General features: G+C 49.2%; 1 protein-coding gene across 4 annotated transcripts in view; it reads right to left on the bottom strand.

Annotated features, from left to right (window-relative positions):
• Positions 1–2,966: 2,966 nt before the first annotated feature.
• The window catches only part of gapvd1 (GTPase activating protein and VPS9 domains 1), a 35,064-nt gene continuing 10,464 nt past the window's right edge, over positions 2,967–27,566 (bottom strand). The window contains exons 8-27 of one of the 4 annotated variants that reach the window (XM_056591723.1): positions 24,944–25,101; positions 24,349–24,478; positions 22,791–22,916; positions 22,498–22,671; positions 19,382–19,519; positions 17,630–17,764; positions 16,695–16,814; positions 16,369–16,443; positions 15,312–15,652; positions 14,785–14,872; positions 12,012–12,083; positions 11,808–11,900; positions 10,801–10,927; positions 10,528–10,640; positions 9,297–9,456; positions 8,850–9,037; positions 8,320–8,533; positions 7,899–7,971; positions 6,893–7,090; positions 2,967–6,454 (exon numbers count right to left, since the gene is read on the bottom strand). In XM_056591723.1, coding sequence (XP_056447698.1) covers positions 6,314–6,454; positions 6,893–7,090; positions 7,899–7,971; positions 8,320–8,533; positions 8,850–9,037; positions 9,297–9,456; positions 10,528–10,640; positions 10,801–10,927; positions 11,808–11,900; positions 12,012–12,083; positions 14,785–14,872; positions 15,312–15,652; positions 16,369–16,443; positions 16,695–16,814; positions 17,630–17,764; positions 19,382–19,519; positions 22,498–22,671; positions 22,791–22,916; positions 24,349–24,478; positions 24,944–25,101 — 2,864 coding nt within the window. In that variant the 3' untranslated portion in view covers positions 2,967–6,313. The remainder of the gene's footprint in view (positions 6,455–6,892; positions 7,091–7,898; positions 7,972–8,319; positions 8,534–8,849; positions 9,038–9,296; positions 9,457–10,527; positions 10,641–10,800; positions 10,928–11,807; positions 11,901–12,011; positions 12,084–14,784; positions 14,873–15,311; positions 15,653–16,368; positions 16,444–16,694; positions 16,815–17,629; positions 17,765–19,381; positions 19,520–22,497; positions 22,672–22,790; positions 22,917–24,348; positions 24,479–24,943; positions 25,102–27,566) is intronic. The other 3 variants (XM_056591725.1, XM_056591722.1, XM_056591724.1) reach the window with 3 other exon arrangements.

Below are 27,566 nucleotides of genomic sequence, written 5' to 3'. Positions count from 1 at the left end.
CAATGGATACACCACTCAAATAAAATGTTTTGTGCCTCATCCGTGTATGTTGTGCCAATGATGTTTGTGTGTGTGTGTGTGTGTGTGTGTGTGTGTGTGTGTGTGTGTGTGTGTGTGTGTGTGTGTGTGTGTGTGTGTGTGTGTGTGTGTGTGTGTGTGCGTGCATGCGTGTGTGCCTGATTTGTACAGTGCGGTTCTCCAGTGCCTGCCCTGGATGTGTCGGGGCCGGTAGTAAGCAGAGGGCCCTGACTGCAGTCACATGACAGGGATAATCAGCATCAGCAGCATGCTGCAAAAACACACACAACAAACACAGACTCATGCCAAGAGCTAACACTCAAATCCTTCCCGTGTAAAACAACACTATCTACCAGCGACCTGACAAATCGAACAGAACTTGCTTTAATTCTTTCTTTTAAATCAACAAAAAGAAGTGAGAGCTCTTAAAACTTTCCCTGTGCTTAGTAGTCCTGTGGTTCTGGAGAGAGAGGCGAAGGCTCTGAACGTATCAACACTTGCCCCATGGGGAGACTTATCAATTTGTACCTCAGTTGACACTTAGCTAACAATAGCGCTTAATTGCAAATGTGACAGAAAATGCATGTACAATAAAAAAAGGGACGTTTATGGCTGTATTTATGGAAATGTACCAAAGGGCCGCGTGGCACGGGTACACCTGCACTTGTCAAGGTAATTGGCTGTTGATTGGTGCCATTAACGTGCTAAGGCTAAGTGCATCCAGTTCTTGTTCCGTTTGCACGGTGCTGCCTGATGCCACCACCCACCCACTCTTTTGCTCGCAGGTAATTAGCTGTGCCTATGAAAACTGTTCCTTTCTAATGACACAAGCATCATATCTGGAAGGCACGCTGTGGCCTGAGAAGCACACTCCCCACTGACAGTTTTAACTAATTGATGCGATTGTGGTGCACAATAGAGGAAGCAGGGAAAAACATAGGGTGTTTTTTTATTGTGTACACACACCACACAGGGATGTAACAATGGACAAACGTTACTAAGATTGATTTTATAAAATGGACATGGAAGTAAGCTTATGAAACGATATGAGGCATTCGCCATAATAGAATCCTTTTCGGCCCCAACTTTTCTTTCATAATGAATAGAGGCAAGTTTGGACAAAGTCATCGACTCTGAAACGTTGGCATCGACTTTATATCTCAATCCGTGCCCCCAAGAAACACACACACACACACACACACACACACACACACACACACACACACACACACACACACACACACACACACACACACACACACACACAGAGACAGACACACACACACACACACAGTGTTTGTGTGTTGAGCTAACTAGGAGAGATCTGTCTCTCTATTTCCATCCCTCCCAGTACAACCACAGCAGGCTGGAGTGCCCCGGCATCCCTCTGAGTTTTAATCTCCCCGTCTCCCAGTTTCCTTGCGGCTATTCCAATTTAAGTTTTAATATGTGGATTTGACATTTTGTTCATTTAGACCCCCCCCCCCCCTTCGTAATGTAATGGACGTGTTGTTGTTTTTTTATCCTTTGTAGATTTCCTTCAATAGGATACTCCTTCTTTCCCTCTCTGTCCCTTACACTCTCTCACACACACACACACACACACACACACACACACACACACACACACACACACACACACACACACACACACACACACACACACACACACACACACACACACACACACCATCAGGATGAGGAAAAGCTCTCCCTTGTAGTGTGTGTGCATATACTTTTGTGCATGGGCATAAAAAACCCATCATTACCATCATGATGCGATCTTGCTGTGAAGTCTGAGTTAACATTTGACTCTGGAGTGTAGAAGTGTAGTATCTGTCGAAGTTTGTCCGAAATGCATATTCGATTTAAATTTAGGTTTATCATTTAAAATATGTTATTTTGATATTCAAGCTCAAAACAGGGCGATACTATTATTAATATTATTATTATTATTAATATATAATGTTACTATTAATATAAACAAATATCGCTGTTATTATGATTATTATAAATAAGGCTTATTATTGAAAAATGTTTTAACTTGTTCAATTTAATCGGGCTAGTTTCTCAAATAAAAACGCATCCAGCGAGTCCAGTGGATATTAACGTGAACGCGGTTCTTTGTCCGCTGCGTCCGAGGAGCGTCGCCCGGAATGGCGCGTCTGCCATCTGCAGGAGAGAGCCAGCACGACGCGGTCTCAACATTACACCAGGTACACTTTAAAACATTAATCTCATGACGATATGATAATTACTAGTATTGCTGAAGTTATTTTCTTTATTGTTGTTAGACTTCATACATTTGATATAATGTAACTACTATGTTCAGCGCACTGGTCTGCTTGGTCATGTTTACCTGGGTGGTGAGTGAGCTGTTTAAACGGGCACTGATATGCAGTCAGGACCGTCACAGTTAAGCGTCGTGCTGCAGACCTGTGTATGAAATCATGCAGCAGCACTACTGGACGGATCATCTGTTGTTTCACGGCCATCTGGGATCAGCTGCAGGATGAGCTGCAGATGAGTTGCAGGGCTGTTTGTGTCTTCAGGGCAAAAGGACAACAATACGGAACAGTAGCGTCAAATAAACGCAAACCAAAATCATCCACCGACTGGATCAAGATTAAATAATTAATTATATTAGTCAAACTATGTTAAGTAAATGTATTAGCTGAGCTTTTATTAATTACATCCATAACGCATTTATAGGCTATGTAATTTTATTTAAATAGGCCTATAATAGTTTTTAAATGCTACTTTAGGCCGCCGAAAAACGGCCAAAGCCACATCCTTGACAAAAATAGAGTATAAGAACCTATCTTTAAATCAGGTGTAGAGCAGATTATTTTAAATCAGGTACAGGGCAGTCCGTGGAACATACAGCAGCTTTAAATAACCACTCGCGCCATTATTTGAATTTGAGTGGATCGTTGGAGATCATCAGCGGCACGAGGCGCCCGCCGAGAGGTCGGAGAGAAGAAAGGCTATTAGCTGAGGGGTAGGCGATGAGTACAGTAAGGAGAGATGCATGTGAGGGGATATCGCCAATTAAGAACCACCGTACACGTCGGCAGTAATTAAATGTTAGCAGAGAGGTTGCTATTTGTAGCTGCTAGCTTGGAGTGACTCCGCCGCTGGCGGGCATTTCCATGGCAGTTGTATGATGAGCTGTTGCGTTGACCTCCACCGCACACCAATGTAGGCTTCAGGTGAGTGACATTATTCAGAAAAATGAGTACAAGTTCTCAAAACAGCATCAGAGAGATGTTTTAAACACAGAACCAATAACGTTTTTGCTTCATTTATTGTTTTTATTTTCAAAGAATTATGCATTCTTCACAGTAATGACAAAGTGCCTTATCCCGGACCATATATGTGTGCAAGCCATCTTTAAATTAAGATAAAAATGTAAAATGCATTTATCTACCCAGCCTTTGAACTCAAATTGTACACGGGGAAACGGCAGAGCACGGGGAGAAGGGTAAAGCTTTCAGAACAGATGTTTTCAGCCCATCTAGTCACGCCACAGCAAAAACATCTGGCCGGTTTGCATACAATCAATGCTAAATTACAGCTGCTGACACTGTCACGTGCGTCTGGGTTCCGCCTTAAGACTCCTCGGCGTCAAACGTCTCAATTCTTTCTGCTTCGGTCGGGTCACCATTAACAGCCGTGGGCAGCTCGTTTGTCAGAGAAAACATGGAAACAATAGCCAGGTGCTATTATCTAATATAATTTTAAATAATTTAATCAGATTTGGTATAGTCTAATTGAAGTGTCATTACATCCACATGTAAGCAGCATCATTATAGAGATGCTCTCTCCGTATGCAACGCTGCTGGCTGCATCTATTAGTCCATACTCTTTATCAGGAAAAGACTGGGATATAAACCACACATTCATGTTTTCAACCAAAGTGTGGGAAAACCCTTTCTAGCTTTCTTTTTTTAATCGTCAAGTAACCTGTAAATGTGAATAACTCATTTAATTCAAGGGGCAAAGGGTAACAACCAGTCACATCCTTAATCTACTTAAATCACTGCTGGATTTACAAACATTATATTCCTGTCAGATGACTGCGGCTGTGAAGGCAATCCAAGTCCCAGGGACAGCGCTGCTCTCCTCGTGTTAAGAAGGAGAGCGGGACATCCATTGAGCCAACAGCCACCAGCCACCGGTTGTCAGCTGATCCAAAGGCATCAGCCGAGGGCTCAGTGTCCTCCTCCCAGCCTCCATTACTGCTCGGTGTCAGATACTAATCCTATTGTACTGTTACCATGAGAGAGGATGTACAGACCGCTCCATGACATCATGCAGGACCAGAGAGAGGGTCAAACGGCCAGTCAATACAACATCTTCTCACACGCCCACTTGACCAGTGCACTGAGAGAACAACCGCCCTAGCACACACACGCCCACACACACGTGCACATCACTAACAGTTGAATAGTGTTGATTATATGCTCTTCTCTATCCTACTGAATATTGTGCTGTCCGGTCATTTAGCGATTAGTGTAATGAAATATCCAAAACTATATCATATGAATGGCACACTTGTGTACGTGACAGACGCAGCGGACTTCAGGGGGAGAATGAGTTTAGTAATCACAGGTTAATCACAGATACTACTAACACATGATACAATGGTATTTGAGCTCCAAAGTACACCAGAACACCGGGCTGGAAAAATTCAATGTATAAGTATCATATAACAATGAAAAAGAAAACATAAGTGCACAAAGAGGAGTCCCTTTCTTGAACTTCTGAGGAGGTAGAGAGCTCTATCATCACAACCCCATCGTGTCACTTCTCCGCGAGGTCAGAGGTCGCACACCCACCCACTTTGTTCAGACACTTGCGCATAAAGGGTTGATCGGAACTAGCGTCACAGCAGTTTGATACATCCAATGTTTCTATACCAGCAGGTCTCATTGCACCACGAGTACAAGGTGCTATGTTGAGGAACTTAAAGCTAACCTCTGAACAGTGCAAAAGAGAATTGATGACTCTGCTGTTAGCCAATGGAATGGTGGGAATCTCAAGCGGACATGAAGGGGGCGGGGTATCTGGGTCCACCTTAAGGTAGGATCTCCCAGCATCAGAGCGAAGATTCTTCTAACTTGCACCTCAATTGCACATTGAGGTTTGGGCTGAAATCGTTTCAGTGAACTGTATGAAGCTGTTCCTGGAGTGGATTATAGTTAATGTTCTGGGATCTTACCCGACCTCACCAACTCAATGTACAGCTGGCTAAACGCTATATCTACGGAGCTAACACAGTGTCTGCCATAAAAGGCACCACTTTTTACTTTCCGTTTCCGGTTCTGACCCTGTTTCTAACCCGCACCAGTGATCTGCCCTCCACTGCGTCAACAGGTGCGGTCCCAGACTGCCCTTGTATATTGGCACCTTTTTTTAAAAAGCAAGTCATCTAAAATCTTTTGTTGGCTCAGGAATCTTCAAAACAGACGTGAAAAGTATTTCACCTCCTTATGAAGGATAAAAGGAAGCATTAAAAAGAAATGAAGAAATAAACACATTTATTTAATATAAATATTAGGGTCCTTGTTTCCAAATTAACTCAAAGTGGGGTGTTTTTAGGGAATAGAGAAAGTGACCGGTTTCATGTTGAAGTCAACGAGCTGCCCTTATATGGCTGGTTAGCGGTATGAGAAGCATAGTGATCATGAAATGAGCTCTCCAGTACTGAACTCCTCCAGTGAGCCACCCTCTACTCAACTTTCCCAAGTAACAATGCATTCACCCGCAGTTGAAACCTCAGCTTTGAGAGAAAAAATACACAACCAGTGAATCAAATCGAGGAAGCGTGGTCCCTTTTTCATCAGTTTCATCCTTTCTATCAATTTAATGTTATATTAATAGTAACAATAATAATAATACAAATAATAACCTTGGGTACAAAATTTCCTAATAAAGACTCAAGGAGAAGAAGAAAAAACTATCAGACAAGAGATAAAAGGAAGAAGATTAACCAATTATTTTTGCAGTATGTTTTTGTTTGCTTGTTTGTTTGTTTGTTTTGGAGGCCTTTCCCTCCCCCACCCCGTCTATGCCCTGGATGTGGTCCAACACAAATACATTATACCATATATGCTTTGTATTCCCCTCCTATTGTCTGTCGGATATGTACAGCTATACACAGCAGGCTGGGGGCCAGGGCTCCGGGGGGAGGGGGGGGGGGGGGGCTGCGGGAGCAGTTGGCTGGGCCGGCCCCCCCCCCCCGTCTCCCGGCTCGGCCCCGCAGTCTGCCCGTACAGGTGGCGGTTCTGCTTCACTTGCGATCGTCGATGGTCTTAATGAATTCCACCGCCGCGGTGAACTGCATCCACCAATAGCACTCCTCCCCACTCAGCCGGCTGGCGTAGAAGTTATTGATGTACTGGATGGTGGACAGCAGGCAGGGCGGGTTTGCCTGCAGGAGAAGAGGGGCGTGGGCCCTGCGTTAGCCGCGCAAATGGGGCCCGGCGACTCCCTGCATTAATATGCAAATATGTAAAGTGGGCCCGCGAAGGTGAGCAGACGGGAGAGCGAAAAAGTGTTTCTGGAAACAAAAAGAAAGAAAACACCAACACCTGCCAAGTAGTTTGAACTAGTGTGTGTGTGTGTGTGTGTGTGTGTGTGTGTGTGTGTGTGTGTGTGTGTGTGTGTGTGTGTGTGTGTGTGTGTGTGTGTGTGTGTGTGTGTGTGTGTGTGTGTGTGTGTGTGTGTGTGTGCATATATGTATGTGTGCGTGCATACAAGTGTATGCGTGCTTCTACGCGTGTGTGTGTGTGCGCATGTCAGTGTGTGCATATCCGTGCGCATATGCGTGCGTGTCAGCGTCCATGCGTGTGCGTCTCCCTGGACTCACCCTTATGAGGACGAAGACGAGCACGGGGACAAAGTCGTCGGCCCCGGGGACCGAGTCCTCGTTGGCCAGGCTCAGCAGGTTCATGATGGTGGAGCACATGCGCAGGATGGACTGCACCTTGTCCCGCGGGGTCTTGTAGGCGTTGATGGTCCTGATCTCAGCCTGTGCAGAGGGCCAGGGCGCCTCTCGCAGGTACACCTGGGGACCAAGGGCAGGTCAGTGTTTGCTGCTGTGCACCAGCTCTATGGCTTTGGTTACACTCGCATTCTGAATCCCCCTTTACAGCCCTCTTTTAGTTTCCTCCTTCCAAACAGGGCTTGCGACATTCAGTCTGAATGTCTTGCAAATGGCTTGTCGAGTAACATACTTCGCTCACACGTCTTTGTTGGTTAACTCACAGAAAGCAAGTAGGCGACACATGCTGATTAATCGGCAAAACTAGTGCTGTGCCTCCATGTCTTGCGATTGTCCGAGTCCCAGACCAGGACTATTATTAAACATGATTTGTGGCGTTCTCCAGAGCAATGTGAACTGGTTCACCACAGAAGGGGTGGATCTCTGGTAAACTGCCCCTATGTGTTGATAGGGTGTGATAGGATAGGGTTGAGAGCGCATGGTGCCTCTTGTGTAAACTGAGGCCTTTTTTAATCAAGATAGTCAAACTCCAAAACGGGATATAGAATCGACATATCTCCTTTGTGGAAACAGGGCCTGCTGTGACCCTAAAACTCTACCACTCACGTACCTATTGCACTTAAAAAAAAAGCAAACATCTTGCTATGATTTGCAGTCTGTCCATATGATATATATTTTTTTTTTTTGCACTTGGTATTTCGGTACTCGCTCCAATATTGATTTTCTGCTTTGATTGTTCTCAGCCTTGGCTGTAAGTAACCGAGGATAAAGGTGTCTGCCAAACGAATAGATCTAATGGAACATCCTGTCAGACCTCTCCGGAGATCCTGGGCGAGTACATCTAACCGCTGAGGGGAGGAGCGATCGTTACCTCGGGGATCTGAAGAGCTTTGTGATTGGCCGTCACAACTCGGGTGAGCCGCTGGATATGTTCATAGAAAAGCCTGGGAAAAGAAAAACAAACCAATGAGCCAGGGACAACCAAACGCCACACAGGTGGTCTAAATTAACGGTTATATATGGGGGAAGTTGAGGGTGGGGGGGCTCCAGGGAATAGGTACAAAAGGGCAAAAGTAGTGGCAGGTGAGGGTAATTACACACATCTTCTATGAAACATGACAACTCGTATATTTCAAAGAGCAGATCAAAATCGAAAAAAAAATGATATGGACGATTATAGGAACACTTTAATTGGAGACACATTAAGGTGCCATAGGTATTCCGATACTGCTCTAAAACTAGACAGAGGGAGCCAGGAGCCGAGCCAGGGGCCGAGCTAGGCGTGTCCTCACTGGTCTCTGAGGATGTCCCCGTCCTGGTTGGGGTAAAAGGCCAGCTTGAAGATGCGGTTCATGACGCTGCGCTCAATGGCCATCTGAGCGTCCTGCAGCTGGTCCTCGCTGGCGTACTGCCAGATGGTGTCCCGCGCCATGGCGCCGTACAGGTAGCGCAGGAAGTCCTCCACCGCGGCCGTCTTATCGTCGGACGCCGTGCACCCCTGGAAGGCTGCGGGCGGAGACACACACACACACACACACCGTTATGATTGAACAATGCGTTTGTTAGCTTCTTACTTCTGATTGATGTAATCCTGTGTGTCTCCAATGTGCAGAGCATCACACTGACACTGCCAGGGTTAGAGGTTTGATTCCCTCTGGGGCCGACCAAGAACACAAGCACTTTACAATAGCAAACAGCTTGGGAGAAAAGTGTTCACAAAATGGCATGCACTAAAAACGCCTACGAGCCCAACAGTAAAAACAAGGGGAAGACACGAACAGATCTCCGAGACGTTCCCCAGCGTTGCGTGCAGGGGGATCACCTTTGATGAAGTCCAACATCCTGGACTCCATGTGCTCCAGCAGCAGCCTCACGCACACCGTGGTGAAGTAGCGGTTGGCCACCTCCTTGTCTCTCAGTACCCTCTGGAGGAGCCTCTCCAGGTGGGCCTGGGAGGTCTGCAGCCCCTGGCGACACCTGGTCAGGTAGGCGATGTACGGCGTGCGTTTCCTGTTGTTGGGGGGGGGGGGGGGGGGGGGGGGGATGACACATAGAACCATCAGCCGTCGACATAGTAGGGTGCCGCCAGAGTACGGGGCTCTCCGCAGTTATCCCAGGACCCCGGGGGCTGTCAGAGACAACATGTGCGCCGCACAGCTGAAGGAGACGTGCGTTCAGTGTGCGCAGCGGCACGGATCTGGATCTGCTGCTGCTGCTACTGCACGGCGAGAGAGCGCCCCCCTCCCTGTGCAGACCCCCCCGCGCTCACCTGTAATCCTCAGCGATGGCAGCCAGCAGCTTCCTGCAGGAGCGAGCGTCGAAGCGGCTGACGCAGCGCGTCGTCTCCTGGATCTGGGCCATCTGGTTCTTATCCTGCAGGTTGATGGCCTCCGCCAGTTGGACCTTCAGGAAGCAGACGATCTCATTGTCTGGGGAGCGTCGCAGACAGAGGAAGGGGGGGGGGGGGGGGGGGGGAGCATTAGACAAGGCTCTCGCGACTCTGTGAGCCGCTGTAATGTGATCAACCCGCCACGGCGTTTGACTGATGGCTGTTGACTAAAGACGGCCTCTTGAGAATTCGCCGTACACCGTTTCAGAGTGTCGTTCTCTTTGTTTTCCTTGCCAATGCCTGGCGTACAGGCCAGAAGGAGAGACCCCCATTGAGCCAATGGGGCCCACATCTTTTGGCAAATGTTGAAAGTTAGACGTCACAGTCTTCCTCAGTGTAGATTGAATATGGTCAGCAAATATGTGTGTCTGAGACTGGACCGGGGGGGGACGGGACCACGGTGGTCTAGACTAGAGGACTGGCTCCCTTCAGGACCAGGGTGGTCTAGACTAGAGGACTGGCTCCCTTCGGGACCAGGGTAGTCAGGGGGTCTGTCTACCTACAGGGACAGGGTAGTCAGGGGGTCTGTCTACCTACAGGGACAGGGTAGTCAGAGGGTCTGTCTACCTTCAGGGACAGGGTGGTCCGGGGGTCTGTCTACCTACAGGGACAGGGTGGTCTGGGGGTCTGTCTACCTACAGGGACAGGGTGGTCTGGGGGTCTGTCTACCTACAGGGACAGGGTGGTCTGGGGGTCTGTCTACCTACAGGGACAGGGTAGTCAGGGGGTCTGTCTACCTTCAGGGACAGGGTGGTCTGGGGGTCTGTCTACCTTCAGGGACAGGGTGGTCTGGGGGTCTGTCTACCTTCAGGGACAGGGTAGTCAGGGGGTCTGTCTACCTACAGGGACAGGGTGGTCCGGGGGTCTGTCTACCTACAGGGACAGGGTGGTCCGGGGGTCTGTCTACCTTCAGGGACAGGGTGGTCCGGGGGTCTGTCTACCTTCAGGGACAGGGTGGTCCGGGGGTCTGTCTACCTTCAGGGACAGGGTGGTCTGGGGGTCTGTCTACCTACAGGGACAGGGTGGTCTGGGGGTCTGTCTACCTTCAGGGACAGGGTGGTCTGGGGGTCTGTCTACCTTCAGGGACAGGGTGGTCAGGGGGTCTGTCTACCTTCAGGGTCATTGTGGTCCGGGAGTCCGTTCCTGGTGGTGGTGGGAGCCATGATGGGCAGGGCCACAGAGTCCGCAGAACACAGGACCATCCGGAGCTTCTTCTTGGCGTCACTGAAAGGATCAACAGAAACAAACAAAATCAGCTCCACAGCGTAATCCTTTGTACCAGATGCAGTGAGAGCCCAAGGTGGTGTAGCGTGAGACTCCTGGTAGTCTGAGCCACACCAGCGGTACTCGGTGAGCGGTACCCTGGCCCGGTCACATGTCTGACCTGAAGGAGAACTTGGCATCCTGCTGATGCGCTGTCTGGCTGGCAGAGTCCAGCAGGTCGTCTGAAGCCATGTTCTGCAGCCCGTCATCCCTCGGGGAGCCGTGCACGCTCTCCTCCACACACAGGTCTGTCAACAGACACACACACGCGCACACACACACGCGCACACACACACAGATCACTTCATTATAGGCAATCACAACAACACGGCCCCAACGTCAACCAAATGATCCTCATCCAACCTTTCACTTTAGTTGTGTGATCTAAATGCAGTATTTTATTTATTAAAATCATAGGAGGGGACTGAGGATGATCTGACATGAAAAATATTATTTTTTATATTGTCCACCAGCAGAGGTGTTTGTTTTAACTAGGTTGCCAAGTAATGTAGAAGGATCAAGCTTATTGTGCTGTTCCCACAGTATTCCCTGATCAATACTGTAACCAAAATTAGTTTTGAGGGCTCTGCAGGTGCAGTCATAAGCAAAATGACTAGCGTGACAGAAACAGGAAAATTAATTAGGCAAAGCAAACGTTGCTTGTCGCTCTTTTGACCTTCTTTCGTTTTGTTGGATGTGTGAAGACGCTGATGCCATATATATCTGCGGCACCAATTATATATAATTGATAGATAATTTATATATATTTATATATATAAGTCAAATCACACAGCCTAGTCGTAGTTCTCCTAGTCCTACGCATCATTTAGGAGCTCTTCATTATTTATTCACTTTGCTGTTCATTATATCGTTTCCCATCAATCATTATCCCAAACATATCGCACACTTCATTCCCCGGATCACTGACTTGACGGATGGTAAGGAAGAGGAGGTCATAACTGGTGCAGCCATAAATAAACGCTACGACCAGAATGGTTTTGGTGCCACCAACGCCTTGCTACCAGTGGAAGCCCTTTTCTGGAGTGCTTCACAATCAATTGTTTTACGGTCCTCCGATGTCTACGAGCCAAAGCTCCTGCGGTGTAGTAGGAGGCCACGACGACCCACCTTCACTGGGGCTGGTCCTCTTGATGTTGCGGTACTTGTCCAGGATGTCCTCCGCTGCCTGGGCCTGGGTGCTCGGCCTGTGAAGGGGCTCGTCTGCAGTAGGAACATTCGCATGGTGAGTGGATTCTAAAGTAAGTTGTGTTGGGCATCTGTGATTTTAGGTAAAACCTTGGAACTGGTTGGCTGGAACAAACTATGGCCGACCTTGTTGTGAGCGCTCATGAGCCAGGTCGTCTTTCTCATGCTTTTCCTTTTTCCGGAAGGCGGCGATGGGAGCTGTGGAGAGCAGAGGGTTGTAGTGAGGAGACAGAGGAGGACGTTGTAGGATGATTGGCCCCCTTAGTGGGGGCCCTCACTTAATTAATAGTAAATAAGAAAGGGCTTTAGGTAAACCTATTGTCTATAATTATCGATGCAGGATTCAGGGCATTTGCTCTTCAGAATAAGATGTAAAAATAATTTCTTAATCTTTAACGTTGATCCAAAAAGAAATGCAGACTAGAAACGACACAATGTTGGCGATGCATCAACAAGGCCCAAGTGCAGGCCTATGAGTTGAAGTCGACTGTTGACTGGTCATTTAGGGCATCCCAGTAACACCAAGATGCTAACAGGACCCAACCCGGGTTCTAACCATAGAGATTAATTAAGGTAAGAGAGAGAGTGACTGTTTTTAACCTCCTCTAACCATTCACTTAGAATGGCTGCAGGTCATCGGAAAGAGGGGTCCCAAAGATTGCAGTTAGATTATGCTGCTTCTAGTGAAAACGCACACACTCTATAGTTGTCACTCGCCCGCCAAGAACTCTACATTTCCTGGCCAGCCCAGGTGTTCACTCCCTCTGTTTCTTATAGCTCTATGGTTGTCAGGGTTCTGTGGGAGTGGTTTGGTGAAGAAGCTGCAGGATACGCTGACAGAACACATCCACTCTCACAGCACAGGCATCCTCTGATCCCTCCAACTAGAGGACGCTCTCAGGCGAAGAAAGGTGATAACTAATATACAGATTTTGTGAAATTGCATGTATCCGATGCGTAAAGAAGCTACTGTAGTAGTAATAGTATTACACTGTTGTTTCTAGGTACAATAAAGCAGTGTGTACATGTACTGGCTTGGTGTCCTCCGACCATGGCTTCATAGCAACACAAAAGGCTATTGCAGGATGTGAAAGCCAATTAGAAGTAACGTTCCTCAGAGGAGCGCGGTGAGAGTGGGAGTGCCTGGTCAGGGGATCCTAGGTTGAGACTCTGGGAGCATCGTCGCCGATAACCCCACACAACAGAATGGGTGATGCAGCTTTAAAAGGACAAGAACAAAATGGGGTCGTTCGAGGGGGGGGGGGGGGGGGGGTCGGCTCGCCCCCAAGCCAACGCACGGATGACGGCGAGGGTGGAGATGTCGGGACGGAACGGGGCCGCTGGCACCACATCACAGCTCTAGATCTAGGGCCCCACAGGGGCCGCCTGACGGGACAAAGCAGCACGGCTCTAGAGACGCAAGGCCGGCGAGGCAGGAGGGCAACGACGATGGGACAGGTGAGGTGAGGGTGGTGGGGGGGGGGGGGGGGGGGGGTGGGGGTCGGGTTTACCTGGTGATTCACTCTCGGCCGTCCAATACAGCACTGTGAGGAACACAACAGACAGGTTGGCCCGGTACACACGCTGATGCCGCAGCCATGTGTGCGTGGCACGCGCACAGCGGCAGGAAACACACACATACACAAAAGGAACATGGCGGCGCCAGGCGGCCCGCGGGAACCGAAGCCTTGCATCGATCGCCTCTTTCTCCGCCTGCAGCCCCGCCACCCACCATCTCGGTTTTTTATGCATATCCGTTTAATGTTTACTCGCGGAGGGTCATTATCTCAAAGAGTAATAAGCAGTCATCTCGTGTGCGCGCTGCTCATTATTTCCCCGACAGATGTATGAGAGACGGCGGTTGCAGTTGAACGGCATCGAGAGATGTGCCATCTATCAGCGCCTGATGACAGAGAGGTCCATCTAATGACCATTAGCCGCTGGCTGACAGCACTGCTGGGAGGGCTGCAGCCACGCCGTCCACCAGCCCGGCCCAGGCCCCTCTGATGACTGATTAGCTGCTAGTCGGGCTATATAAATCTACCGCTAGTGAACACTAGAGAGAACAAGAGAGAGACACCGACACAGAGGGAACGAGACGGAGAGAGAAAGAGAGAGAGAACGAGACAGAGCGAGAGACACAGAGAGAACGAGACGGAGAGAGAGACAGAGAGACAGAGAGAACTAGAGAGACAGAGAGAACGAGAGAGAACGAGACAGAGGGAACGAGAGAGAGAGAAATAGACAGAGAACGAGACAGAGAGAGAGACAGAGAGAGAAAGAGAGAGAACGAGACAGAGAGAGAAAGAGAACGAGACAGAGAGAGACAGAGAGAGACAGAGAGAGAAGAGAGAACGAGACAGAGGGTACGAGACAGAGAGAGAAAGAGAGAGAGAACGAGACAGAGAGAGAGACAGAGAGAGAGACAGAGGGAAAAAGACAGAGAGAAAGAGAGAGAGAACGAGACAGAGACAGAGACACAGAGAGAAAGAGACGGAGAGAGAGAACGAGAGAGACAGAGAGGGAGAGAAAGAGACAAAAAGAGAGAGGCAGAAGGAAACAAAAAGGAAGAAACGGAGATGGAGATAGGGCATGTAGAAGACATGTCTTGGGAGGAACTTTTTGGAACAACAAGAGGCATTATTTTCCGAGATTAACATCGTCAGTGGAGGAGAGCATGGATCACATCACTCTTTCACCGCGTTATAAATCGTCCTGGCGCCTCTGTTCTAAAGTCTAATATTTTCCGTCACGGCTGCGGTCAAGAGAGCTTTTCTATTTTGTGTAAGGTAGCAGAAGTTAACGGTGTCGACTGACAGTTCCATGATACAAATCGATTGAACCCACTCTGGCAGAGAAAGACATGTTAAAAAATGAGCCAGAAAACAGAGGGCAGTACCTTTTGGAATGGCTGAGACAAAGCGCTTCTTCCACCACGGCCGGTTGCGGTCCGATTTCTCATCGTCGCTGTCTTTCCTGTCCTCAACCTTGGGGAGGGGAAAACAAAATCACTTTTAACCGACCGCTTTAAGGCTTGTCAAACAAACCATTGTACGCATTGCAATCAGATCACCTTAACATTAGATGTCATGATATTCATATTGAGACAATTTGTACCTTATGCAGAATCCCTGATGGTTATCAACAAATCGTCCATCATCCGTATCTACATTTACATTTAGGGCATTTAGCTGACGCTTTATCCAAAGCGAGTTCATACACATATTAACACACCGACAGCGGAGTCGACCATGCGAGGTGACAGCCGGCTCGTCGGGAGCAGTTAGGGTTAGATGTTTTGCTCAGGGACACCTCGTCAATCAGCTAGGAGGAGACCGGGATGGAACTAGTCAACCCGCTCCGCCTCCTGAGCCAAGATCTACAGAGGCCCACTGACCCTCCTCGGTGCATCGCCTGTCCCGTTACCTCTCCTTTCAGGGAGTCCTTGCTGGGCGAGGAGGTGGGCCCCAGGGAGTAGCCCTGGTCCCTCTCCTCCACCATGGTCCGTCGGTTCAGCCCCGGGTCGCTGGTGGGCCGGCGGCCGGGACACACAATGTCGGAGCTGCGGCTGCGCACCAGCCGGTCGGGGCATGAGTGGCGCTGCTTGCATTGCTCCAGCTCCGCCTGGACCAGGCCGTGGGGCGTGAACATGCTGTGGCGGGGCTCCTGGCCCAGTGCGTAGGCCTCGGGGATGGGGGGGTCCGGGGGAGGGTGGGCGGGCCGGGCGTAGTGCACCTTGGGCCTCACGATGGTGCCAGTGGAGGAGCCTGTGGGGAGGGGGGCCGGCGTTAAGCACCGGTGTACAGTGTGTACAGTGATTGGCTGGAGGGGTTGAAAAAGGTACGCAAACCAATGGGAATTTTTTGTTTTAAAAGGGGCCGCGAACCACAATGAAATGAGCAGTTGAATTGTTGACCAGTTGAACTATGGATTTTTTCAATAACATTCAAATATTTAAAAAGTTACATGAAAATGAAACCTAGTAGTGGTATTAGTAGTAGCAGATAAATGAGAGGGAGAGCGAGGTTTTTGTTAGTGGGAGACAAGCCCTCTGTGCAGCGCGGCCACCTGTTCCAAGGGTAGAAGCTCTCTGCTGAAGAGACTCCAATGGCGTCCTCGTGCCGCTGGCTCAGTGGGGCGAGGGGCCGAGCCAAAAGGGCCCGGGGAGAGGTCTCTCAAACTGTCATCCCTTCACCTTGCACCTCAAACACATACACACACTCCCCCTCCCCAGCACCCCCACTCTCTCACCAAGCCCCTCCTCCCCCACCCCCCCCCGCCCCAGCGCTGTAGTGACACACAGCTGAGATGAGGAGTGACCAAAAGCGGAAGCACAACAATAGAAATGGGAAGGATGAAGTGGCGTACTTTAGTACGGTACCATTACCACATCATCAGGACAAAGAGTCCCAGTTTGGGGCATTTAAGTGTGTTAGTGGCTGCCATGTGTCACTTCTCCAGTTCCAGGACATGGAGAACTTACCGTCACAGGACAGAGGGTCGAACATGGCCAGCAGAGAGTCTGTCTGCGAGGGTGGAGAGGTCAGTTGGTGTGCCCCTGCAAACAACGGGATTAGAAGCATTTAGTCAATTAACCTCACTCCTAAATAGATGTAAGCCATCAAACCAGAAACGACTATTAAACTAAATTAAAAAAAAAACGTCCAACATGAGCTGCATTTAGCAAATCAACTGCAGTGAGGAGCTGGTGGCAGATCTATCAGCAGCAGAGAGCGACGGTGAGAGCTGCCATTTTGAGCAGCTCAAACAAGAGTGGCGGCTTAGCCAACCACTGGATGTGTCTCCTACCATGGCCCGCCTCCTCCCCATCCGGACTGGTCACAGAGTCCTTCCCTCCGAAGTCCGAACTGCACTCGGACCGCAGGTCCTCGATCTTGTTGGGAATGTCTTCTGAGGTGGCGCTGATGCCTGCCACGTGATCACCGTCCAGACAGCCAAACACAGCACACAGACAATACACACAGAATAAGTCATGATTCAGACGGAAACACGAGTCAGGCATACTCTGTGAAAGCCGTTCTCCGGGCTGTGAACTCCTTTGGCGGAGAAGTACGCGGCGGAGCGCCAGACAGAGCGGAACGTCAGGGGCGTGCAGAATGGCCCATATCCCTCAGATGGGAGCCCACTGGTAGCGCTGAATTGGCAGCGTAAGCTCCCCTGGGCAGGGGGAAAGTCACCCGATAAGAGTAATAGAGGACCAGGCGCCATCCATCGGCCTGCTCCCAGGGGACCGCTCCCCCCCGTCAGCAGAGCCACGGGCCTCCTGATCGGGGAAACTACCTCATGCACATCACAGAAGGTAGCACGTCCACCTCAGCCCCCCGCGGCAATGACGCCCGGCATTAACCCCCCCCCCCCCCCCCCCCCCCCCCCACCCCACCCCACCCCGGCGTGTCCTAGCCAAGCGTTTACAGAGACCCACTGCTCTGGTTAACAAGCGCGCCCAGCCCCCTGTTCCGCCCGGAGACACGGCGTCCGGCGGAGGGCCAGTCTTTTGAGTCATTGCAACATTGACCAGGTAGGACGAAACTACCTTGCAATGCAGTTTAGGCTCGTCTAGTAAATGAAGAAAATGACTTCTGGAATTGGATAAAAAGGTGAAAAGGGGAACGAGAAGGGCAGAGATGTAGAGAAACTAAAAAGAAGGGTGGGATGAAGAGAGAGACAAAGAGAAAGTGAGACACAGTGGGGGAGGGGCGGTAAAGAAAGGCATGGAGGGCTACCTGAGACCACGCTGAGGCCTGGGGTGCTGGGCCTGGAGCTGACCTCTCTGACCTCCGTGTCATCGGACGTGCTGCCCACCCCCGAGCAGCTCTCCAGCTCCTGCAGCCGCTCCTCCTGCTTCAGGTCAGCTGCTTCTGGAGGGAAGGCGACACACGGAGAACCGGGGTTATCAAACCATGAAGACACACACAGAACCAGGGTTATCAAACCATGAAGACACACACAGAACAAGGGATATCAAACCATGAAGACATATGGAGAACAAGGGTGATCAAACCATGAAGACACACACAGAACCAGGGTTATCAAACCATGAAGACACACACAGAACCAGGGTTATCAAACCATGAAGACACACACAGAACAAGGGATATCAAACCATGAAGACATATGGAGAACAAGGGTGATCAAACCATGAAGACACACACAGAACCAGGGTTATCAAACCATGAAGACACAAACAGAACCAGGGTTTTTAAACCATGAAGACACAGAGCCAGGGTTTTTAAATCATGTTAATAAACCATGCCTAACCCTCACTTATGTTATTTTTCCCGTGTTTTGTTACAAATGGCGGACCTTTGCATAGCGCGATGCCCTCTAAGAGGAAAAGTGAAATCATGATTACAAGGGGAAAAAGCTGAAGGAGAAAAGGTGCATATGTCTACAGTCAAACAAAACATCCCATGACGTCTTCCAGCCGCCACGCTCCACCATAAAAAAGCCAGTGCACCAGATCCACGGGCCGCCCAGCGGAGCGCTTTGGATCGAACCCGGCGGCGGGCCACCTAACAGCAGCGCTCATTTGCATGCTCGTTAGTAATAATGCGGCGGCGAAGTGCTCTTCAGAGTGCAGTTTTCTGCTGCCTGGCCATGAAACAAGTGCTCCACTCCGGGCCAGCCTCGGATAGCGCCATTACGGCGCAGAACAGGGGCAGCAAATGGAACAAAACGCAATCAAGACACTCATGCATGTCATTCCTGCCGCCACACATATTGAAATGGTGTACTGCTTCAATTAGCACCCGGCCCCTGCTTTTCCAAGAAACACTTAGCGCTCTTCATAAAGCACTCGACTGATTTTTACGAAACATTGGGTTTAAAAAAAAAAAAAAAGGGAGAAAAGGGAGGGAGGGGATAGGGGGATACGGTTGTGCGCGTAATCTTGCATTAATAAAAGCTTAGGATTTAAGTGTGTTAATTTAGCTAAACAGACACAGTCGCGTGCCTGCATAATTCATTGGATTGTGCGCCATAACCCTCCGCTTGCTCGGTGACATAACCATAATGCGTTTGGCGCGAGGAGCCCCAACAGGTTTTGCTTTCTGTGCCGCCATAAAGAATGATGGAGGAAAAGGTGGAGTTAAGCATCGCTACTTTGGCACGTCTAGACAGATAAAAGGTTGGGCTGCATGGAAACCGACTTGAGGACAGCTGCCACCCCCGTGCGTTCCCCCCCCCCCCCCCCGCCCCCCCACCGCCTCGCCACAGGTGCCGTCGCACCTGGAGGCCACCCTCCTGGGACGCCCCGGGACGCCGCTTGACTGCCACGCTCAGATTTACCCCGAGAAAACCAGCAAGCAATCACAAACGTGTTGACAGACGAAAACGCAAGCTTGGTGCCGCCACACCTGGCGCGTCCGGCCCCTCCCTGGAGGAGGCTGTCGCCGTGGTGACGCTGCCCAAATGATACACAAATCAGGACGGGCCGCGCTTCGTACGAGGACGACGAGGATAGGAAGTGAACCCACCTGAGTCGCTTGGTAGGACCTCCACGCTCCAGGGCTCGCTGGTGGTCTCAGAGATGGTGGAGCCGTAGGGGTCCAGCAGCACCGAACCGGACCCTGGCAGGCACAGCAGGCTGCCCAGCATGTTCTCCACAGCCGCCCCTGATCAACACATCAAACACAAACATGAGCCTTCTGCCCTCGTAGAACGAGTACAGGGGGGCGGTGGAGTGGCGATGGAAACGGCTTTGGGGGAGACGGCCCATCATGCATTGCGGCCCTTCAGAGTCATGCCTTAAAACCAGCCGTCAGTTGGATTCCAGACCCGGTGGCCTTCTTGATATTCATGTTCATATTTAGCCGTGTGGTAACGAGGCGCCGTTTGAATACCGCACAGGAATTGCTCCAACGTCAACTCAAGACGTCAATGACATTGCTGACAAAAACAATGCCCACTTCCACAGGAAGATATTTTATGCATGGACATGAACAACGTTCCACCACAATATGGATAATTTATTCTGTGTACGGAAACTATGCATGCATTAGTCAAACGACTCCATGTTCAGTTCGGTGACTTCTATAACATTGACGGTTATTAGCCTTCAGACAGGCAGCCTAGTATTTACTGCTTGATGAGTGAGAGTGTACACACACACACACACACACACACACACACACACACACACACACACACACACACACACACACACACACACACACACACACACACACACACACACACACACACACACACACACACACACCCCCCTTGAGGTCACGAGCGCAATGCATGCTGGGACCCACAGGCGCGTATCAACCACTGTGCCAGAGATCACGGGTTAATGGCAATATCTCACCCTGTGCCTAGCCTCCAGGGCCCTGACTTTGAGCTGTTGATTATGGCAGGCATTAGTCACAACCAAATTACACCCTACACCCCCACCCCCCCCAACCCCCTTCGCTCAAAGTCCTCATAGCGCTGTACCTCCATCTCCATTCGGGTTAACAAGGCGGAAGAGCGTGGTGCATTCTGGGGAAGGTGTGCGCGTGCCCGCGTGGAAGTGAGCAGATGTGAAGGAAGAGCAGCGGGGTGGGGGGCCGAGGAAGGGCGGACCAGCGGTGGATGAACCTCATGGCCAGCCTCCCCGTGGCCCCACAGACCGGCTCCACACACGCACAAACACACAAACAAGCAGACACACAAACACAATCACGCGCACACACACGGTGAGCGAGCACACGAGCACACACGCCCGCCAGTGCTCAGCCAAGACCGTGAGCACGTGTGTGCTGGGGAGGGGCCGGTGGCTGCGGGGGGTTGGGGGGGGGGGGGCTCTACCCTGCTGTCCCTGTTTACAGTCCTCCCAGGTAGAGCGGCGAGCGGCCGTCTTTCAGGTGGATGATTAAATGAGTGGCACGACGAGAAGTGAAACAATTAGAATTTCTGCCTCATTATCATGGTAATCTTATCAGTGGGATAATGAGGTATTAATGGATATTTAATGTGCATCTCATAACCCAATCCCTTGGAGAAAACACATAAGGAAATCGCTGTAAATTCACTTAATGATGGAAAAGTCCCCCAACGCCATATTCCGAAGAATGAAAAATGGTGGATGCAAATGAGAAGTAACCAAGGTCAATAAGACTGCTGGGACTGAGTGAATGTCAGAGGAAAGGGAGAGAAGGAGTGAGAGGGAGTGAGAGGGAGCAGGCAGGAGAGGAGGGGGAGGGTGGCCCATCTTCAGAGCTACAAGAAGAATCTGGAGATTTCAACCAAACAGACATTTTGATGACGATGATACAAAGCTAGTGAGTCTGTCTAACCTTTTTAAGCTTCACCATTTTTAAACTGGTTGGCATGAGGAAAACACTTTTGGAAACACTGCTCCAGAGATGCTGCAGATGTTAGATGTTAGAATTGCAAGGCTCTGCCTTTGGAAAGCACTTAAAGCGAATATAGAACCAACAACTTACATTTGTTGAGAGCTTTCTTGCAGACACCATCACAATGAATTACTCATCTTTCATTTCATTATCATCTGACATAACCTATAGATTGATACGTCTTATATTTAAAGTATTGTGCCGGTTTGCCACGACAACTCATCACCTCTCGCCGGGTAAGGGCATTCCGAAAGTGGCCAATTTGGCGAGCAATGGACATCCATTCTGTTCAAATTGGCTGTTTAGCAGCTCCCATAACTACATCTCTTCATTCACCAAAAGAAGTAAGCTTGTAGGTTTCAGTTAGGGCCCGACCGATTCATCGGCCTGCCGATTTAATCGGCCGATTATAGCCTTTTTGAAAATAATCAACATCTGCCAAAAAGACGCTGATTACAACCGATGTTTTTTTTTTTTTTTTTAGAAATGTTATTGCGCTTAGTATCCTGCAAATTGCGCTCCTACTCGCCTTGCTAACTAACAACTTCAGCTGGAGTAAAAAAGAGGAGATTGAATTTTACCGTACAACATGAAAGCACGCTCGCTCAGGCAGCTGCGCGCTCACCTCACCAATTTACAGCACGCACGTATTAGTCACTGCTCACGAGCGCAGCACATTGGGAGTTAGTTATTTATTTTACATTTCACTAATTTTTTACTGTAAATGTATTATAAAACACTCAAAGGTTCTGCATTCAATTCACATATTCGTCAAAAGTGTTTAAAGTATATTTAAGGTATCAAAAACTGCTTTTTTTTGTTTGTTTTTAATCGGCCGATTAAATCGTAATCGTAATTTTTCTCTGAAAATAAACGGCATCGGCGCTCAAAAATCAATATCGGTCGGGCCCTAGTTTCGGTTATGTGATTACACATCATACTCAGATTTAGAAACTGAGACGCAGCTAGAATCCACCGTCTAAAACGGCTGCGTTAAGGCACTGTGATGATTCTGAATTCTGAGTGCAGAGCAACATTTAAAGATGTGGAGGGGGCTAATGGATTTGTGTTCATTGCATTTGCCCATTGTTGAATTCAAAAGCATTGGTGACAGTATCAATTAGAGAGAGACTAAGAGGAAGAGTGCTTTCAATACTGATGCCATTACATCTCCACACCAGAAGATGGCAGTATTTCACCCAGCACAATTGAAATGTACTGCAGGACAACAATGATCATCACGTATTCACCTGCGATCTCCTGCAGGCGGTCCTCATCCATGTTGGGGTCGAAGTCGCTACCCAGCACGTCCGTGCTCCAGGTCTCGCTGACTGTCTCTGAGATGTCTCGGTCGTCCGTCAGACCCATCATGTCTCGGATCTCAAACTTGCGCAGCTTATCGTCCAGGTTGTCCTGAGTCGTTGCTACGGGAGACGCGGGCCCGCAAAAAAACCCATTATTAATTATGCTTTTTTTTAAGTGGAAAAGTCGTGTGTATGAAAAAAACATCTTATTCCCCAGACAGTCAAGCCCACAAACACACCCTGTTCATGCTCCAGCAGCTGCAGGGCCTCCACCCCGTTGCTGCCCGACGGCCCGGCGCCCAGCTCTGACACCGACTCCCCCTCCAGGTCCAGGGACGACACTGAGTTGGAGCGGTTGGACGGACCTGCGGTCAGAACACAGATCAGCCCCCCCGCCACAGCCGACGCCAACCTAACCCGTCATATGCCCCCGCCGCCGAAACGCGACGACATTGCAGGATCTTGTACTTCCTGGCACTTAATGTACGCACTTTTAGTATGTTGTATGTCCTTGAGGTTAAAGGTCCCATGGCATGATAATCTCACTTTATGAGGTTTTCTAACATTAATATGAGTTCCCCTAGCCTGCCTATGTTCCCCCAGTGGCTAAAACTTGCGTTCGGTGTAAAACGAGCACTAGGTATCCTGCCTGCCTTTAAAAAAAATGGAAGCTCAAGCGCGCAGATTTGGAATGTGGCCCCATATGTCGTAATAAGGGGCCAGCTACCTCCCCTTTCTCTGCCTTGCCCGCCCAGAGAATTTGGCCCTCCAATGAGGCAATGAGCTACAACCTTGCGAGCGCCACATATTTGTGTGTGTGTGTGTGTGTGTGTGTGTGTGTGTGTGTGTGTGTGTGTGTGTGTGTGTGTGTGTGTGTGTGTGTGTGTGTGTGTGTGTGTGTGTGTGTGTGTGTGTGTGTGTGTGTGTGTGTGTGTGTGTGGACACACACACTGTAACGCAAGCGTTGTTATTTGGATAACTGGTCTGCTGTTGGTGTTGTTGCGCATATCATGTCGGTTCTTTGACGTCTCTGGTATTTCCACAACCAGACTGTTGGGGTTATCTCTGCCCCGCTGCCCGCCGCCACGAGGCACCACTGCCACGAAGCACCAACGCAGCCGGCAGCACGCGGTTCAGTCTACTTCAGATTGATTAGGAAGTGGACGAACCAGAGACGTCAGAGAACCCGACGCAGTCGTTTGTGATTCATAATAATAACGTCTGGAGGTGCACACAGCTTTTGGCCGTGATAATATGTATTATATGATATGGATTAGGCTACATGATAGTATTTAGATATAGAGCTCCAGGACTGTAACACAAGTGTTGTAGGCCTACACTTCTTTATTTGGATAACCGTTCTGCTGTTGGTGTTATGGCACATAACACTTCAGACTCTCGTCTCTGGTATTTCCACAACGAGACTCGTAGTGGGAGTTATCTCAGCCATGTTTGAGAAGGATTTGGGGGAAAGGTACTTTGGCTTTAACTCCCTGAAGTAAATGAACCAAGACATGGAGAAGAAAGTGATTGTTGCCATGGGACCTTTAAAGTAAAGTCAAAATAGTACTTTGTGTAGCATCCTATCCTAGCTATCTTTGTTGTATACAGGGAATGGGTTAATCTGCATTTTTAGTGTTTGGCACTTGGTTCTATGAACATCCTAACTGTACCGGCAGCGATATATTGTTTCTCTTTCCTCGGACAAATGCCAAGTGCCTTTGGAAAAAACCATCTGCTCAGCGCCCTGAATGTAGATGTAATGGCCTCCCCGATAGGAGCGGGAGATCGGCCCACCTTCGGAGGTGCCCTCCAGGTTGTCGCTGCAGAGGGAGAAGCGCAGCGTCTTATCCGGCTTGCCGTGCTGCTTGGTGTCGTCGGCCTGGGCGTCGCCCTGGGGCCCGTCTGTCATCTGCAGGTTCAGCACCTGGAGAGAGAGAGGGGGAGAGAGAGAGAGAGAGTGAGAGAGCAGGAGAGAGGGGGGCAGGAGAGAGGGAAGGAGTGAGGCGAGAAGAGAGAGAACACAAAAGAGGACAGAAAATAAACGAGAGAAGGAAAGTGAAAAGAGAGAAGAAAAAAAAAAGCAGATCGAAAAAAGGAGCAGAAAGAAAGCAAGCGCAACAGAGAAGCAGAGCGAGAAAGAGAGAACAGGGATCAACCTTCCAATAAAAATATGAGCATGTACAGTTTAATGCAAGAAGGTCACAGTTATAGTCCAGTTAGTTCTTTATTCGATTGTCGTCAAAGCAACCGCAAGGCCCCATAAAATCAAAGCTCTATAAACGTACGGTGTCATTCTACCCTTGACTGAATAAAAGCAGTCTTTATGGTACTTTGACACGTTAAACTCGTCCTGCTAGGAGCTAGAGTGCTTTGATTCATATCCCATTACCTCATTCTCTGACATCATCCCGGGGACCGTCTGGGGCCCCGTGCTCAGTGAGATCACCAACACCTCCTCTGGCATCACTTCCTGTACCGACTCCTGGGAGCTGGCCTCTGTCTCCCCCTCCTGGGCGATGTTGGTACGACTGCGGCTCCGGGCCGTGGCTGGGGACAGGCACCGGGGAGAAAGGTTTACTTTGAGGGTACTGGAGCTCAGAGCGGTCAACGGAGATGGTTTGACGCAGACACTTAAGACAACAGCTGGAATGTGAACAGCAGAATCACCTGGACAGGACATAGGCCTGAACGTTTGCATGGTAATGTCAAAGAACACCGTAGAGGCAAGATGGACATCTCTGAATGAAAGTTAGAATCCAAAGCACCAAGACTGATCTCTGATAACACACGAACACACAAGCATTCCCGGACATGGCCTTTTCATCTATAAATATATACACGGCTATCAACTCAATAACACTGAACCCAAAGCCCATTGTTTGCAATTAAAACAGGACAATATGACTTTCCCTGACATGGCCCAGATCTCTGTTAATATAAACAGATCTGGCAGCACAGGGATCAGCTGTCACAACAAAGAATGACACCCTTTTTACTGGCTATACTGGTTCATGATCATGAATCCCTGCAGACTTTCTCTACCGCATTAGAATCAACATAACCTTTTGGACAGAGCCTCATTAGAGGAGGGAAGACCCCAACAATGTCATCTCTACTGAATTATATGAATGAATTAAGATGCTATGTAAAACACAAATATAAAATACAACTCTGATCTTATCAAACAACCACCGCCGGACTATTCAATGCTGGAAATTACACATAAAAGGCCAAAAATGCATCTTGCTTTACGATGCAGGGTGGACACAAATCAATTCCTAACAGCCAAACGACTGTAATTATTGTCACAGCGAGTGACCTGCTGCAAGCCATCTGAAGGGGTCAGGAGTGCAAGCGGAGCACAGCGAAGGACGATGCACCACACAAGACGTCTATGCCATTAGAGTGACAGCTCAGAGGCAGTTCAGGCCAATTATTTGTGACGCAGCTGTGCCTGATGATCTGTGTGCTTTATAAATACAGGCCCGTTTGGATGTGTCTGCGCCACTCGGTCTCAAACAGCTTTTATAGCAACAGAGTATTCTTCAAGGGCAGGTTTAATATAGACTTCTATCGCACAAACCACTCACTACGTCCCAGAATTAGCAAAACAGCGTGTCACCCTCCCCAGCCTCTCCATCTCAAAGTTATAAATACATGGCATGGCTAAAAGAGGAGCTAACTTCTATGAACACGGTATGACCTGATTTGCAATGAAGAGAGTCTGTTGGGATCATCTTGTACCAACACTAAGATATGAACAACCAAACAAACATACCATTCACAATTTATTACCACTCCGTCTGTGCTTTTTGATTTGATTAGACCGTTTCAGAAAAGGCATTTTGACATCATCGAAAAAACGCAACCAGGTCTGGTTGGCAGAGACCGGCGACAACATACGGTTTAACCTGTTTTCGCAACGGTGACAAAATGGCATAGACTACTTTGTTGAAGATCATACAAGACATATCACCATTACCATTAATTCAAGTGAAAAGACTTTGGGTTCCCTTTTAAGTAAAGATTCTGAAAGAAATACTGGTTTTGGACTGCAGCTTTAAGTTCACATTACCACAAACCTCTCAAGAAAACACAGTCAGCTTGTGGCTTTCAAGTGCTTTCGTAAGCTAATCACGCCATCTAAGCAGCACTCCACGCAATCACAGAACCACTACCGCATCCTATTCGTCAACTACACTGGGCACGGGAGCTAAATGAAAGATGAACCTACACATTCTCTCCTTGTACCTGGGAATGAATAGCCACATCCCGCTGGGTGAGGAGGAAGCAGAACGGAAAATAGAGACAGAAAAAAGCAATAAGCCCCCTGCAAAAAACAAAATACTAAAACTCAAGTGACATTTAACCTCTAATGGGAAGTTGCTGCGGCGGGAGGAGCATCGCGGCTACAGCAAGCGTGGCTCGGTGACGGGGCTGCCAAGCTACATGTGGCGATGTGGGGTCACTGCAGCACAGGGCATGGGGTTAGGGTGGGGTTAGGGTGGAGTTAGCCATGGGGTTAGTGTTATTGTTGATAAACACACAGACAACAGTTTAGACCTCCCCAGCCCTAGGTGCTGCGGGGGGAGGCTACGCACCAAAAGGGCTGACTAATGGAATGTGGGCAGCGAGTGCGGCGGTGCTGGGGTCCCAGGAAATGATAGCGGCGGCAAAGTGTTGTCCTGGTCATTGGCAGCACAGGCAGAAAAGAAGGGCGGGTTGAAGGTTAAAGAGAGGGAGCACACGATAACCCAAATGCAACGCTGCACTGCAGCCACACAAGTCATGCTCCAGGTAAGAACACCTCGCGGTTCTCTTTGACTGGAGAGGTGTTGCTCCGCTAATCGAGGAGGGGGACGGAGGGGGACGGCGGTTGCTTACGGTATCATTAGTCTAGCTGATGTAATGAAGGCTATGCATCTTTCCATCTATTCCAATTAAAATTAGTTCATTTATATTTGGCAATTTAATTGGTTGTCATTTCTGTAATTGAGCTCTGGTCCGGGCCG

Source organism: Gadus chalcogrammus, chromosome 6 (assembly GCF_026213295.1).
Source record: "Gadus chalcogrammus isolate NIFS_2021 chromosome 6, NIFS_Gcha_1.0, whole genome shotgun sequence".
NCBI classification, from domain to species: domain Eukaryota; kingdom Metazoa; phylum Chordata; class Actinopteri; order Gadiformes; family Gadidae; genus Gadus; species Gadus chalcogrammus.
Note: the sequence above shows the minus strand (reverse complement) of the source record. Positions and strands in the feature narration are given on the sequence as shown.